General features: G+C 38.7%; 1 protein-coding gene across 3 annotated transcripts in view; it reads right to left on the bottom strand.

Annotated features, from left to right (window-relative positions):
- Positions 1–17,265, bottom strand: part of PROSER1 (proline and serine rich 1) — a 30,171-nt gene extending 12,906 nt beyond the window's left edge. Inside the window, exons 1-10 of one of the 3 annotated variants that reach the window (XM_061170627.1) lie at positions 16,960–17,265; positions 16,434–16,565; positions 13,333–13,398; positions 10,970–11,038; positions 8,840–8,934; positions 7,761–7,854; positions 5,831–5,941; positions 3,858–3,941; positions 2,402–2,480; positions 1,696–1,791 (exon numbers count right to left, since the gene is read on the bottom strand). In XM_061170627.1, coding sequence (XP_061026610.1) covers positions 1,696–1,791; positions 2,402–2,480; positions 3,858–3,941; positions 5,831–5,941; positions 7,761–7,854; positions 8,840–8,934; positions 10,970–11,038; positions 13,333–13,398; positions 16,434–16,478 — 739 coding nt within the window. In that variant the 5' untranslated portion in view covers positions 16,479–16,565; positions 16,960–17,265. Of the gene's footprint in view, positions 1–1,695; positions 1,792–2,401; positions 2,481–3,857; positions 3,942–5,830; positions 5,942–7,760; positions 7,855–8,839; positions 8,935–10,969; positions 11,039–13,332; positions 13,399–16,433 lie in introns of all 3 variants that reach the window. The other 2 variants (XM_061170628.1, XM_061170629.1) reach the window with 2 other exon arrangements.
- Between the last annotated feature and the right edge of the window lie 145 nt (positions 17,266–17,410).

The following is a 17,410-nucleotide window of genomic DNA, read 5'->3' as shown; positions in this document are numbered from 1 at the left end:
TTGAAAGAAGGAGAAATTAACACAACATTGTAAATCAACTATAACTCAATTAAAAAGCAAAAACAAAAAAAACTTCTCACAAGGCCTGGGGGAAAGACACTACCATTTGACAGGATTTAAAGACATACATATGATTGAGTGGTAAAACTTAGTATCGTAAAAATGTCAGGTATCCCCAGATTACTATGTAACTATAAATACATAAATTCAACTCTTTTTAACTGCATAAAATGACCTTAAAGTTCAGATGGAAGAATCAATTTCCAAAAATGGATAAGAAAAGTATGAAAATATAGTGAGAGAAAGCTAACCTTATCAGATGTCAGAATATACTATAAATCTGCTAATCAAATCAATATGGTATCATCACAACATAAAGTCACTAGATTGGAACAGAATAAGGAACCCAGAATAGAGCCATGTGTGTAAATGAAAACTGAAGATAAATGTATTATTTCAAATCACCAGGGAAAACAGATTAGTTAATAAAGACTGTTGGCATGAATGGACTGACTACCATCCGCAAAAAAAATTAAGATGAACCTATATTTCACCCCTATGTGAAAATAAATTCCAGAGGGAGTAGGAATCTTACAAGGCCTAAATTGCCTGGACTACCTAGGGTTAAGAATTTCTAAACTAAGGTAACTTGGTTCCAGCGTTTCTTTCACAGCCTCTGTCTATGCAAAAATGTAAAACTCTAAGGGCAAGAGGTACCATAAACAAGGGCAAGAAATAAAATGACAAATTTTGGAAAAAATGTTTTGCAACTTTAGTCAGAGTACTCAGCTGCGAACAACGGAGCCACTCTGGCTAGAAAAAAAGAATTTATTAAACACTAGAAAGTAACTTTGAGTCTCCGGGAAGGGCAGAATTAAATTAAGACAGAACTTACTTTAAGTTCTATCCCTACCCTACACATATACAGAAATAAATGGCAAGTGAATGAAAAGCTCTACATTTAAAAAGAATCACTACAATAGTAATTAGAGAATGTAGATGTCACAATGTTGAAATGGGAAGGGGTTTCCTAAACAAGACCTAAAACTCAGGAGAGTCAAATAAACAATAACTGATCGAAATAAAAATTAAACTTTTGTAAAAGACAGACAAAAGGAGAAAGCAGCTAAATCAGCCTTATCAGATTGGCAAAAGTAAAAAAGAAAAAAAAAAGCCCCAAACTGATAATATCCCATTTTGAAAGGGTGTGAAGAAACCCTATGCTCACATACCCTCACTGGCAGGTATAAACAGGTGCAGTCTTTTTGGAAAACAATTTGACAAGATAGAGAAAAATATTTACACTTCATATCCCGTATTCCCAATGGGCCCAAAGAAAAAGGCTGAACTGGAATATGCTGGGGAGGTTCAGCCCCCTGAGCACCTTCTTACAAGCCTTTCCTCCCCGCGGCAGACAGAATGTGCCCAAATGGCGACACGCATTAAGTCGGTGATGCTTTTCCACAGCCTGTCAGTTTCCTGCTCATGAAGAATGGTTCTTGTTTCTACAACATGCTCGTGTTCACACATGTGGGCTGAGGCTGCTCTAGTGGAACCTGTATGTCGCACTCAGATCCATCATCATGCTCCGGGGCTGTGCTCCATTAGGACACCACCACATCCCACAACCGCCCCCTCCAAGTGTACCATGTACAAGTTATTGACTTTTAATACCCCGTAACAACATGATTTTACCTGCTGCTACTGGATTAGGAGTATATGGAGGTGGAGGGGGCACACCTGGAGCTATGACATTGGCTAATGGTACCAGACCTGCATTGTTATAAGCACCTAAAATAAAAATATAATAGAAAAAAATATATAAAATTTAGCATCATTCTGAATTCAAACTGTATTGACGCAGCTATCTAATTTATTTCTAAAACTGTTATATAGTACAGTTGCATTTTACACAGAGGTTTGGGTCTACGGTTGAGTGAAAAGTGAAATCAAATGAGACCACCAGAGACTTCTATTTCCCACTGCAGGCTCGCTCCAGACATAACTCACTGAAGGGCATGGTGGTCAGAACCAGCCAGATCTAAATTATCTGCCTTTTCTGTCAAGCACACACACTCGGCCTTTTTAAGTTAAATGCATTAATGATGCCTTTGAATACCAACTATCAAAAAGGGATTCAAGATGATTTACCCATAAGCAAAAACCCATAAAAATAATTAATGATGAGAAGTAATATACAATTAATTTATCAAAAGGAAAATATCCTAAATAAGCTCTGTCTTCTGCATTGTTGTAGACCAAGACACATGGTAAATAAAGCTCATGACAGCATATTTCATAAGTGCTCCAGATTTCCAAAGTACATATATCAACATTTACTTTCAACTTAATAAATAAAGAGCAAAAAGAAAAAAAAGTAAAATCTGAAAGAGCGCCTTACTTGGTGCAATAGTTGCATGTGGCCGGCATGGAGGTATCGGATAAGGAACGGGTTTATGTGGATTGTATGTTGAAGGAGGCTAAATGAGGGGGAAAGAACAGCGGTTAGGAGAAAATCAAGTAAGCCGTCTCCTGGCAAAACAAACTACAGCTTGTCTTTCAAAACATTTAGGCCTAAGAGGCCAAAAATGCCCCAGCATATCAAATGCCACTGCACTAATACATGCTACAAATGAGGAAAATGGCTTTAATAAATGTGGTTCCTATTAAATTCCAAAGATAGATCCTGCCAAATACTGCTGTGGAGGTGTTTATTTTTTATTTCAGTTGTAAATCATCTCCAACGAGGGGCCAAACCTTATCCTAAACAGCAGATTCTTCTCTGACCCAGTCTAAATTAATCCAAGAATTCCTATCTCCTCCTATGGAACAGCTACTCAAGAACTTCCAACATCCTCCTGAGAATTCATCTTATCATTCTTACCCTCTTTTCTCCTTTTGGAAGAAAAAAGCACTATTTCCTTTAGCATCTGGCGTTCTGACAACTCTAGTAGAACGTAGACTGGAATTATGAATTCAGTAACTTAGTCTTTTTGCCTTTTGAAATCCACAAATCTTTCATTTTAGAGTTGATAGAACTTATGTAAGTAACAAGGAACATTCAAAGGGTTGATCTCCAGAGAACCGGAGGTATCCAAAGATAGGCCACATGCTGTACTTTTAACTACAGAGAGAGAGAAAGAGAGAGAAAGACAGAGACAGAGAGAGAGGATGCTAGAGCACGCACACCCACTCGAGGGGGCTGGCACTCACGCCCCTGCAGCAGAGGGGATCCACTGGTGGTAAGGGACCCAGACTCTCTCTAGTGCTCATAACGGCAGCCCTGGATGATGTACTAGTCCTGCACAAGGACTATGGTCTGTGACTACCTTGCTATAAACAACTGCCACTGGAGTTCTTGTCAGGTGGGCAGGCAGGACTGCAAAGTGGCTGTGTGGAGGCCTCCAGTACGTCAACTCCAACAATCCTTCAACCCACGGGCTTGTCTTCTCCTGTTCAGTTCATATTCCAATCAATCATTCTAATCACTTCCTTGAAAATACTCTCCACCTCCTAACTCCATTCTTACTTCACTAACACTAATGCTAATTCAGCCACCAAACCACAACCTTCGTTAAAGTGAACTCTCCGCACTCCACATCTCCAAGCAAACAGCTGAATGTGGCTGCAGAAAAAAGTAAAAACAGTTCATCTACCTTTAAAATAAGATATTAAACCTCAATAGGGCCCTTAACACTGTTAACTAATTACACTATACTTCCCTAGGCCATTCACTTTCCTAGAGTTTCTAGTATACTTTAAGCTTCACAACACAAAAATGAAACTTATGCCTTGAATAGACAGAAAACTAAATGTAAGAGTTAAGACTTGTTCCATCATTTATTTTCTAAACATACTGGTTTGGACGGTCCGAGAATCCGTGCAGCTATTCCTTTGCCTTCGTTGGTACACTCTTCACCATCTTTCTTCAAAGGGGTTCCCTATTAAAAAAAAGAAAAAGGAAAGATAATTGAGACTTAAAAAAACCCAAACAAACCCAAAAGCAAAAACAGAACAAAACAAGACGTCCACTGTATTACACAGAAAAGGACGTAACTTGGTAGGAGATTAAGGCCTTGGCTTGCAAATCCAATCCTGCCCTGGCTGCCTGATGCTGACCAAGTCCTCGGCCCTCCTCTGCCACAGAACCCTCATAACACGTACAGAGGTAGAAGGAAACACACAACACACATGGAGATGACAGAAGAGGATAAAGTATGTTCTAATTTTTTTTGGCTTCCCTGGTGGTGCAGTGGTTAAGAATCTGCCTGCCAATGCAGGGGACACGGGTTCGAGCCCTGGTCCGGGAAGATCCCACATGCCGCGGAGCGACTAGGCCCGTGAGCCACAACTACTGAGCCTGCGCTCTAGAGCCCGCGAGCCACAACTACTGAGCTCGCATGCCACAACTACTGAAGCCCGCGCGCCTAGAGCCCGTGCTCGGCAGCAAAGAGAAGCCACCACAATGAGACGCCTGTGCACCGCAACGAAGGGTAGCCCCCGCTCGCCGCAACTAGAGAAAGCCTGCATGCAGCAATGAAGACCCAACACAGCCAAAAATAAATAAATAATTTTATTAAAAAAAAAAAAGTACGTTCTAATTTTTCCTCTGCGCAACAGGAACAGCCAGAGACAGACCTCCAGTGTTACAGTGTATAACGCCCAAAGAATCAAAAAGAGTTCTTGTATTACAGTTGAAAATAGGTAATAAAAAATGGTGTTTTCTATAAGCAGTGTGATAGCTTATACTGACCTCATTCAAGACTGCTATAATTAACAGATCAAAATAAGTTGACACCCTATTACAACATGTCCCCCTGATAGCATGTGTTCTAAATGGTACATACTAGTATGGAAGCCAGCTTCCAAGGTGGCCCCCAGTGACCCTCAGCTCCTACTGCCCTTGTGCAGCCCTCCAAATGAATAGGACTGACCTGTATAACAAATAGGATATTCCAGAAATGATGGCCGTTGACTCCCAAGTCTGAGTGATAAGAGAAAACACAGCTTCCGCTGGCCTTCTCCAGGACTATCTGCTCTGGTGGAAGTCGGCTGCCATGTCAGGAGGTACTCAAGCAGCACTAAGGAAAAGTCCTTATGGCAAGGAACAAAGACCCCCTGCCAACAACAACACTAATTTGCCAGGCATGTAAGTGAGCCACCTCGGAAGCTAGGCTTGTGTTTCAATCAAGCCGTCAGATGACTACAGCCTCATGAGAAACCCTGAGCGAGAACCAAGCTAAGCCTTTCCTAGATTCCTGATACATAGAAACTGCATGAGATACTAAATGTTTACTGTTTCAATCCACTAAGTTTTAAGATTATTTGTCACACTGCAATAAAAATATACCATTCTATGAAAAAATTATTTCACAAAGAAGTCTGAGGAACACTGGGTGATACAAAAACAAGTGTCTTTCTTACGGGACTTCTCAGAGCCTTTATTATGCAACATGATTCTCCAGGAAGGAGACGCTACATTCAGAGTTTCCCAAACACACTTAACTGTGAAACTGTCTGCAGAATACCGAGAATTTGAGAAATACTCCTTTACTACATGTAAATCAGTGCTTCTAAAATACTTGGAAAAATAAAACCAAATCATCCTCTTTTCCATTTGGCTTGTTCTTCTGTACATTTTACGCAAATAGTTTAATACAGCTTATGTATGAACTTTCATTCAGTAGTGAATCTATGAATTACGTTCCTGACATAGCAAAATCCCTTTCCTTTGTATACGCATCATCAACTGGCATTTTCGTTAAATATCATTAACTATGCTCAATTTCATATGAAGAAGTTTCATATATAGCCACAAAAGTATACTTACTGGGAAAATTCCATTTATGCGACTAGGTTTTCCTTTGGGATATGGATTTCCTGGGATTGTTCCACAAGAAGATATCATAGCATGAGGAGCTTTGCAGCCCGCCTTGAAAGCCTGTAAAATAACAAAGAAGAGGGTGGTTAAAAGAAAAAAAAATCAAATAAACTCACAAATTAAGTATTCTGGATATTGGGAAGCCCTGCTAAACAACATGAATTAAGGAACAGCATCACGTTCAATCTGCTCATACATCAATCAGCACTTCCACTGGTGAACATGACCCAAATTAATACGTAAAATCACTTCATTTAAATGCAATTATTCAAATGGTAATAATGTTTTTAATGTCACAGATAATAGACTCCTATACGAAGATATCTTCACAATGGATTTTGTAAATTGTGTGCAAAGAAGTCCATTTACTATTTGATATGTCTCATTTCTCCAACGACCAAGAAATAACACTGTCCAACTCAATAAACACCAAGCTCACATTACAGGTAAGGCAAAGAGAGCACAGCCAGGAAAGAGACACGGTCTCCACTCTGAAGAAGTTTACATAACTTAGTGGATAAAACACAAACAGTAACATGGGACATTGGGTGTCCAAAGAGCTATACTGATGAAAAAGTAAGAGTTCTCTGGGTACTAGTGTTCAACATAATGTTACATAATTATGAGATATACTGAAGGATGAGATCTTGGTCTAGCTTATTTATTATTGTGTCCCCAGCTTCTGAAATGGTGCCTAACACATACTGAATTAGTGCTCAATAAATATTTATTAAAGGAATGAAAAACACTGTAATAGGTGACATATATTCTAATGGATCTATACCGTATAAGAATATCAAGTTAAATATATATATGCTGTATTTTACAGGTATATATGATATTATTAGCTATATAATCCAGCCCCGTACTAAACATTCCAACCCGAAAAATCATCTCAATTTTTGGCTATTATAAATAGTACCAGGGTGAGTGCCCTTATATATGAATGTGTTGTTTCTATTTATTTCCTTAGTATAAATTCCTAGAAATAGAATTTTGGGGTCAAAAGGTATGAACATTTTAAAGGCTCTTCAAGTTTGCCTTTCAGAAAAGTTGTACTAATTTACATTGATTAAAGGACCTATTCCACAGAAGACTCAGGCCCAGATTATTTCTGAGATGGGAAAGTCACATGATCAGAATGCTTCATAAGGAAGAAAACTACAGTAGTCAATGCCTAAGGCCTTAAAGAATTTAGTCAAAAAACTCAATGAAGTTATTAAAGTAAAGAAACGTGGGCTCAGATCTTGCTTTTGCTACAGTAACTTATGACTAAGGCAAGTTCTCCACTCTCCTGAGCTTGGTGGAGGGTGTGAGGGTTAAATACGATTGAGCTGCAGCTCCTAGGGGAGCAGTCCACGCCTTCCTCAAGCGGGTTTCTAATCGCTAATTCAGTTTCCAACCATCACAATCCTAAGAAATAACTGCCTTAGATGACGAATCAAGTTTTCTAGGCTTGGACAAGTACTACTTCCCCCACTCTTACAGATTTTAAATTTAAAAACTGCAATCTTGCTTTATTACTCATCTTTTATGAATTTGATGAAAATAAGCCCGATGACAAAGCAAATTTAAACAGTCAAGTTCCTAAATACATAAAATGAAAGACAAAAGCTTGGAGCCATGGCAGAGCTACCAAGGGACCGAGAATAAACACCCCATGAGGCTCACGCTGAGGGCTGGCTTCTCACTCTCAAGCCGTCTCTTCATTCACCAGTGTCCCCCCTCCAAAGACTGCTGGGGTGTCATTCTTAACCCATCACATAACAGCAGTCAGGTTATTCAACAAAGTTAACAAAGGAGTAAGACTGTACTGTTTTCTTCATCAGCATTCAGAAAAACCAACATACCATTTATATAGCAATCTTGAGGAAATTACCTGTTCAAGCACTCTCTTGCACCGTTTCTTCTCAGACATATTTATCCTGAACAGATCTTCAATGGGACGAGAATTCTGTGCATCAACAATGTTTCTACCAAGCAAATACAATTTAGCTTTTCATTTAAGAAGCTGGACACACATATTTAATACATAGATATATCTGAGTAAGCTTTTCCCCATGACATAATGAGGAGAGTATGATTATTTAGTTTTAATTGGTGAATGTAAATAACATGTTTATATGAAGATGGTAAATATAATAACTGAACTGACATTTATCTGGCTACCTGAAAGTAACAAAGTAATACTTCAAATAAAAATCACTATTTTGAGATTCTTGCAAATATACCCTCTCAACGAGTGTCAGGAGAGCTACTGGCAATAAAACAAACCCATGTGCTAAATGCCTAAAAATCATGGTTGATCTAAAAATGAAGTTTAACCTATGCTTCATTTTAATTTTGTGCTTTTTGTAGTCATTTACAAATATATAAGGGACTTAAAAATGCATATGCTGTAAATAAACAGCAACTTCTGGACTCTTACATTATAGGAGAGTAGGTTTCTTTTCTCTTACATTCATCCCAATCTTTTCTCAAATGTCGTGCTGGGTGCTTTCACACATCTTACAGTATTTAAAGTTCACATCCCTACTAAGTAGATGAGATCCTTATTTTCACAACTGAGGAAAATAAGATCCAGAAAGAGTAAGTATATATTAAGTCAAAAAAAAAAACACGTTGTCAGAATGTGGAAGAACCCATCTAACTATAAGTCCTCTGGCTTTATCACCAAGCCTTTCAAGTTATTCAGAGTGGGAATGCAAAGCAAGTCACCGAAATGCAGACAAACTGAAATAAACTCGATAAGTCCCACTATTTTATAAGTTATAACCATATGTAATAAGCACACTAGATACTTAGATATAAGAATTCAGCTCTATGCTTGCATAGATTTTATTAGAGTTCCATTTACTAATATAATACTGACACATTAACATACACTAATGAGTTAAAAAGCGTTTAAAAAGTCTTCCAAATTTTTCTCCAATGAAGTAAAAAGAAAGAAATACTTACGAAGCTAACAGTTCAAGAGCAACTAGTTTGTCTTTACTGAAGGTGAAACAGTTGAGTATATTGACCACTTCTGCTGGGTGAACAGCCACCATTTTCTATTAATATAAAAAATAATGAGAAATTTTTTCAACATGAGAAATTTTCATGCAAGAAATTGCCTTTTGGGGGGGAGTGTAATTAAATGTTCTTAATATAAATATTTGAGATGAAAGCTGCTTAATCAAAAGTAAGTCCTAACAACTGTGTGCATTAAAATTAGGCTTTTCAATGTAACTACTTTAATTGAAGAGCTAGGTTCTCCTATGTGCTCCTTCTTATCCACATTTCTCAATATGTTCATCTACGGAAAAAAAAACTTACATGTTCTACTTTCCTCAGAAAGGCTATATAAAAAGGGATATTTACAAATATGGGAGATACATTGCTCGAGAAGTTAGAAAAAAATTATATCCCTCAGTTAGAGTGCTAGGTACGCCACAATCAGAACTTCCTAGTGAAGTCCATGGCACTGAATAGCGTTATTAAAGAAAGGTACTCCAATCACATCATTAGAGGAAAGATGGGTTAAACAGGTTTCTTTACTGAACTTTCTTAAGAGCCTTGTTAACGTGCACTGTGACAATCCAGGATTGTGTGGACTGTTGCATCATTTATTTGCCTAGGATGCCTGTATCTTTGAAAAGCAGGTCAATTTATAAATGCATGTTAACAGTGCAGGAAATTCAAAAGCAAAGTCAGGATAAGGAGATCAGTTAGAATCAACTGATGAACAAAAGTGGTTTTCAAACACTTTAACTCCTGTACCACCAAAAGAACTGGTAAAACCATATACCCCACTGCGTGTTTTTAAACTGACATCTAAAAATTTTACCAGAAGTTTTACGTATCTGCAAAAGATAGATTTCCTTATATGTAAGTTTATTACATATTTCTGAAAACCTTGGAACTACTGATCTAGTTCATTTACTTTATGAAAATGTCCATAACAGAACCTAATTGTCAGTCAGTCTTCAGCAGGAAAACAGTCAAATCAGACTTACTCTGTCTATAAGTGCACTCTGGTGTGCCTGTGCAGCCTTCTCACCTCTGATTTTTAATTCTAAGGTAGGTGGATAGGCAAGCCAGCCTAAGAGCTTTGTCATTAGTTTGTTTTTCTGATAAAATAAGGCAAGGTTTGTTATCAGTTTGTTTTCTGTTTGTTGTCCTGATAACGTAAGGCAAGGTCCTCATCAGTATTTCTTACGGAAGCTCTGTTTTGCTCTCCCTCTCAGGATAGTGCATTGTCTCTTTGGTCCTTAGAGAAAGATTTTCACCCCCAGCTGACGGGTGAGACAACCATTTTTTTTTTTTTTTTTTTTTTTTTTTTTGGTAAAGCAGAAAAAAAGCAATTGTTAAAGAGAAGAAGCACTAAGAGACCCAGCACTTTCTTAGGCAAATTAGTTTAGGAAGCTAAGGATTGTAGATTTCCTTAAAGCTATCAATGCCTGATACTGCCAGGAAAATCTTCCTATACAGCCAGATCCTGTTTGCCTTTGGTGCCTGTTAATCTAGGCTCTAGAGCTGTGCTATCCATATAGTAAGTCGCCACTAGACACGTGTGCCTGTTTAAATTGAAATTAAATAATACCTTAAAAATACCCTTCCTCAGACAGATGACACGTTTTAAGTGCACAAAAGCCACATGTAGCCAGTGGTTACCATAGTGGATAGAGCCGATATAAAACATTTCCATCATCGCTGAAAGTTAATTTGGACAGTGTTGGTCTAAAAAATGTAAGTATAAACCAGTCTGAATATTCTTCTAAGACTAAATACAAGAGGGTGAAGATATACAAAAATAAAAGGAAATAAAAATACTTAAGAATTCAAATCCTATGTTTTGCTTGCCTATAAATATTTTCTACTCCAATCTGCCAATTAGGACCCTGTACAATTTAATAGTACAGTACATACGATTTAAATTTACAAGTTGTAACTTTTTAACAAAGTTATTTTGGATAATCAAAGTATAATGAAATTTAGTGTCAGGACCTAATGCAAACAAATTACAACTTGAGATGAATTAGAGAAAACTAGGGGAGAATTCAAAATACTTAAATTCTACATTCTAAGGAAAAATAAATTACTTACATGCTGCAATGCTTTCATTGCCTTCAACTGAGGCTCAGCCCAGGAGAAATATCTCAGTAAATCAACCACCTGAAAGCAAAGAACTAATTTAGCTCTAATGACAATGTGTTTGCAAACATTTCTCCAAGAAGTATTTCAGTACTTTGAATTACTATTCAAAGTGTGCTGCCTGGGCCCCGGTGATGAGGCATGAGCATGACACCAGAGTTCAGACTGGGCTGATGGAGTAGCCAAGTGCAGCTACTGAAATTTAAATCAACTGAAATCAAATCAAATAAAAAACTCTGTTCCTTACTGGCACAAGCCACATTTTAAGGGCTCAACGGCCATATGAAGCTGGTAGCTACCACGATGGTTACTGCAGAGAGAGAGAGCATTTCCACCATCACAGAAAGTCTTGGACAGCATTGGTCTAGAGTAAAGGAAAGTATAAGGTACAGGAAGAAGAAAGTACCTGAAGAAAAGGAAAGTTGGAAAAGTACTAGATGGAGATAAAAACGTCACGTAGGAATATATAGTATGAATGGAAAGTTTTAAAACATTTAGTGGAGAATAAGTTTTAATCAATCACAAAAGGGTGTTCAGTGGTGTGGTTTAGTGTAGGTCCGCTAACTTCTACTCTTTAACTCACATCTGGAGGGCATACTACTCTTACTCAGACCACAGATCTATTCCCTAAAAATGTAAGAATCACCCTGAATCACGCCAGCAGCGTCTAAATGGTAAGTCATTTTGAGAGCACAGCCAGCCAGGCTCTCTCCCACCACCACCAGCGAAGTTCAAGTGAATGAGGGAGATACTGTGCAACAGCCAAGAAGAGGTGAGCAGACACCACGACCACAACACTGAAGTCTCTGCGTGGTCACCACCACCTGGGTTCACTGCCTCCAAGGACACCCCAAAAGGGGAAAAAAAGACTCAAGACGAGAGGGTAATAAAATCTGGGTTAATGAATTATTTTACTGTGAGTTCCTAAAAACGTGTTAAGGCTTCAATTATTCCACAAAGCGAGGTTAATCTTAGGAACTGGTGTGGTCTGTGAAGAAGAATAAAAATACTTTTCACTCCTTAATGAGAGATACATAAATAGCAAACAAGTATTGTGGGTACTTTCTATACAATTTTCTAAGAGTGTATGCCCTTACTTTTATGAGGATAATGTTTTTACTATATACAGTAAATGCTACCTGGGACTTTACCAACCATAAAACTTTATAAATTATCATGTATGATTATTATATTATAATAATCAATATAATAAGCTTAGAAGGTCACACTTAGAAAGTAGCTTGATAAAATTTTTAATGACTTTAGCAAAGTCATTAAATTTCCACAATAGGAAGTTATCTACAAAATTTCACATATATACACAGAAACACAAGAGAAGGAAAGAAAAGCTATCAGCTATGTGAAATTATAAATCTTTCTCTGAAACATTTAAATTTTTAAAAAAGCATAAGGCGATTTTGAAAAGTAATGGGATAGCTGAAAAACCCTCATTAAATAGGCAGCAACATGTGCAAGTCACAAAGCAGCTTTGAGGAATTTAGTAGGCAGAACTACAGGCTTAAAGTTATTCAAGTTTTGAAAGTCTTGAGAAACAGATGAAAAGTTGGAGCATTTACTAACTCAATCTATAGATTCATCCACTGTCTACCCTATTCACCTTCCCAACCCTTTCTGTTCTTCAGATGTACATTTCCATTTCTGGTCTATTTCTCTACCAAGTGTTTTCCAAGTATCTATTGGAAATCCAGCTCTCTCTGCATATGTGTGTGTGTATATACATGCAAACCTGTTTTTCAAAATCAGCAAACTCCCCCTAAAGTTGGGTGAAAGCCCCCACAAAACTACCACACTGAAAATATTAGTCTTCTGGCAGTTACAGAAACTACTTATTAGACACTAATTTTTTTCTTATTTGCTAAAATTTTTACTTAGTGGCTTCATATAAGAACATATATCACCATTTGTTCAAGTTTTATAAAATGTAGTGAATTTTGCAATTACTGACTCACACTGTACAATTTTGGGTATGTTTACCATTAGAAGTTTACAACATATGATACTGTGCCCAGAATATAAACACTTCAACCTGCTTTCTTCAGACACTGCATTTTAAAATCATGTTAGCATATGATATCGTGGTGAAAGTGGGTATGCTTATAAAATACCCCAACTATAAATCATATAAAGTTTTCTGCTAAAACTGAAAGCTTCTAAAGTTCCTGAATAAACACAGCAACAAAGTAAAAGCAATTCTGAACTTGACCAGCAGGTAAGTAAAGACATTAATCAGAACATCAGTGTAAAAAAAAAAAAGGAAAAAAAAAATGCTGTTGATTAAACAAATAAAGGAATACCTGTTCACTGGAGAAATATCCGTGCACATATTCAATTGCTTTTAATTTGTACTCTGTCAAAACAGCCTAAAAAACATAGAAAAACAGAATGAATATATGTAATCATATGCATATATCAAAACTGCCTAAGCAACTCAAACAGCCCTGGCACAAGGAGGCCAATAAAGTCACCATGGTGATGTGACATTCTACTTCCCAAGTTCCATGCTGTAAGGGATACACTGAGACAGCAGGAAAAGCCCCTGGGCCTCCCTACTCACTCCTACAAAGGAAGGGAACAGAATTGTAAGAGATATGATTTGACATTAATAGAAATTAAGTATTCCTGGAAAAGTAATTGCAGTTTTAAAGCATCCAAAATTCAACAAACCATCATTTTTAAGGTTAAACGTACTACCCATTACTCATTCATCAGATAATTATTTATTGCACACCTATATGTGCTAAGTGATAGAGAAACATGGATAAGACATGGTCTCGTCCAGGCTCTCAGTATTTCTACAGGGATATGAACCCAGGAGCGAATCTGTGCGCCTGACACTAGCTGGCAGCGCGGCCCCTGAAAGGTATTTTAATTGCCCTGAGAGCCTCCTCACCAATCACTACCCACCTGTTACTGTGAGGATTAAAATAGTCAAGAGGAGATGTGACACATAATAGGGAAGTTCAGAGAGAAGTCGATGGCCTTGACCCAGCACTACCTAGAGCAGAACGAAATCATGTATGATCTCCTTGCAACTATATGCTAAGCTTACAGATGGAAACACCAGACTATCAAAATTTGGTAACAACTACTCATTAAAAATCCACTAATCCCCTTTGCATGGTGACAGATGGTAACCAGACATATTGTAGTGGTCATTTTCTAGTATACAGAAACACAGACAGTGTTGTAGGTCAGTTACACTCCAGAAAAAGAAAAATCAACTAATCCCTTTGCATTCACTACAAAACAATCATATCTGTACTTTTCACATGCATCATTCTGCTACGAGAAAATACTACAACCAGTCAACAGAGAAACACATCCAGGGAGCTCAGTACCTGAATTTTCACTGAAAAGGGGGAGGGAACGGTATTCTGGATAATGTACTCTTGGGAGTTTGAGTATTACTGCCATTATTGGACACAATCAAAAGCAAGTTTCTGGCCCAAATCCTGGATTGTGTTGATGCCAAGTCACGTCTTAATTCTTTGATCAGCACCTGAGAGGCCCGGCTGTATCCCCAGGCACAACGCCATGGCACTCAGGAGTCAGGCTACCCAACTTTCAACAGTGGTCTCCTCCCTCACCAGGTGGGTAACTTTGAGCTGGCTGGTTAACCTCAGATACTAGATTTGCCCTCTGTAAAATGAGGGTTGTTAGGAGGATCTAATCAAATAACGCATGGAGAAAGTGCTTAGAATAGACACACTTAGTTAAGTGCTCAATAATAAATGACTATTATTATTATTGCCCCCTTCTTAAAAAGCAAATTAAATATTGCTTTTCCCCCTCCTTTCTTCTCCCCTCCTATTTCTTTTTCTAGTGTCTTCTTACACAGCTTTGTTTTAAATGACAGTAGTGACAGCCAGTATTACCTACAGACATAACGGTGACACTCAGGAAAATATTACCTGGTTTAAACTGACTTACATTTACAAAGTCCGAGAGCAATTTTTAAAAAGCCAACAGTAATTCACACACTTAGATATGCTTATATATTTATCCCATTTTAATAGCCTAATACTATGTTGATGTATCTAATTATTTGGCATAGACAGCAAAAGATATATTTTGAATTCAAACCAGAAATAAGGACTTAAGTTGCTATGTATTTGATTTTAATCTCTGGAAAATTTCCTATTCCCCTCATTAGTAATTACTATGTCATCTTCCCAGAGTTTAGAAGGGAGAGAATATGCAAACCGACACTCTATAGCTTCCAAAAGTAGAAATCGACTGGTCTACCCGAACAAATTATTTTCTCATAAACAGTAGTTTAACATCAGCTCATGAACAAATTGTGGCAAATTCTAAGTATATAATTAGCAAGCTAATGTTTTATTGCAAATTTTCGTTGGACAAATTGGGTTTGCCAAAGCAGAAATTTCATTCAAAAAAAGAACACTCAATATCCTTACAAATGTAAATTTAACCTAACAGGCAAATTCGACGAAGAAAAAAGAGCTTTAAAAAGGATGAAGGAAAACAACATTTTGCTTTACAGAGAATGAAGAAAAACAGCATGTCCACAAACAATCTTATTAATAACTTCGTAAGCTGAAATAAACAATAATCACCAGAGCACAAGGTAACAAGTCTTTTCGCGTCAATCAAGGGTCTTAAAGATATGAAAATGGCGAGATAATTGCCCGGAAATTCTAAGCAAAGGACCCTGTATTAGCATAAGAATGGTTAGTCAGTCCTTCTAGGTTTAACTTCGTAAAGTCTTACTTTTTGCGCTTGAAATAGTGTTAGGCTCAAGGGTACATGCCAAATTTTTTGCTGTTTGGTTCATTCTGGGAGGTAGGCTATGCACAATAGCCTCAAAATGAAGCAAAAACTTGAAAGCAGGAGAAAAAAGTTTTGAAATGCGAGTGTTTGAAGCCCATTCCTAAGAATGACTTTAAACTTAATGCCACACTTATTAGGACACTAATTTTGTCCGGCACAGGCAACAAATATAGTCCGCTTATACTACACTCAGCTTTTAAAAACCTGTAATAATAACTACCGTTAAAGAAACTCCCTACGCTATCATCTCTAGTTTTCACTCACTCTTACGTTACTGAAAGATGAGGAAATCGGTTCAGAAATATTAAAATCACTTATCCGAAACTACAGAGCTATTAAAGATTTGTAGAGCGGGTTTCGGAACCAGGGGCTCTGAATATAATATCCGCAACACCGCACTGATTCTCAAGAAGTTTAGCGTTAACATAATTTCTATTTGTATCGTGAAATATATCAAGATATAAACTCCTACTCTATACGTTAAAATTCCAACCAGTTTTGCAATCCTTAAACCCGTATTTTACACAATATGCACGCAGTCCCTCACAGAGAATAAATCACGAGAATTCGTAGCTCACAGATTTAAGGAATTAAGTGCAATTACCTTTCTAATTTCATCCAGCACCGTTTCAAAGGACTTTTTGTCCATCTTGACTACTATCTCGACGAGAAGAGTTACAGTTTCAATTACAAAACGTTCATCCCTGGTCCGCTCCGATAGTAAAAATGTTTACAGCTGAGAAGAAAAAAAGACTCAAGGAGCTGGAGAAAGAATGCGAAGAGGTAGAGTACTTGAAACTCTGCAAAAATTTCTAAAAATGGAGACTCATAAAAACTTTTTATTAAAAACAAAACCCGTCAGGCTTCCCCAGCTTCTTTACACAAAGCTTCAGGACCCCCTCGGGGAAGAGAAACCCGGGGTTCGGTAGCCGGAGGCAGAGCGTCGGTCCCCGCAGCTCAAAGGCAGGCGCCGCCGGGGGAAGGTCCGGAAGCCGCCTTCCCGAGTGGACCGGCCCGGAGAGCAGAGGCACCCGCGCCCCGAATCCCGCGGGCGGCGAGGAGGGAAGCACCGGCTTCTCGGCCCGCACTTGCACCTCGGCCGCCGCCGGCCGCCCCTCACCGCCGCGAACCTGGCCTCATGGCCCGCCTCGCGCTCACTCCCAGCAGCTCCGCCGGACTCCTGGGTCCCGTAGCCCGGGCAGCAGCGGCCTGGCAGCTCTTTGTTACCAGCTGCCACCGCTTCCGGGAGCGGGCCGGCGGCCGGCTAGTACCGGGAGCCGGGCGAAGGGGGCACGGTCTCAGGTAGGGGGACTCCCGAAGACCGCAGCGCCAACGGCGCCAAGAGCCCTTCCTGGTTACCCCCCAAAGCTTCCCCCGGCTCGTGGGGTCCTTCAACGGAGCCCGTCGCGCCAGAGTAAACGCAACTCTGCGCCGCCAGCTGAAGCCACTCTTCGCGGAGAGCCTATGGAGGGGTCCTGGTGTGGGAATGTAGGTGTCCATAGCGGATGCCTGGGTGTCTCGGAATTGGATGAAGTTGAAGTCTTTCCCAGAGCCTGAAAGTTATTAATCAAACCTTAATTC

Source organism: Eubalaena glacialis, chromosome 16 (genome assembly GCF_028564815.1).
Source record: "Eubalaena glacialis isolate mEubGla1 chromosome 16, mEubGla1.1.hap2.+ XY, whole genome shotgun sequence".
NCBI classification, from domain to species: domain Eukaryota; kingdom Metazoa; phylum Chordata; class Mammalia; order Artiodactyla; family Balaenidae; genus Eubalaena; species Eubalaena glacialis.
Note: the sequence above shows the minus strand (reverse complement) of the source record. Positions and strands in the feature narration are given on the sequence as shown.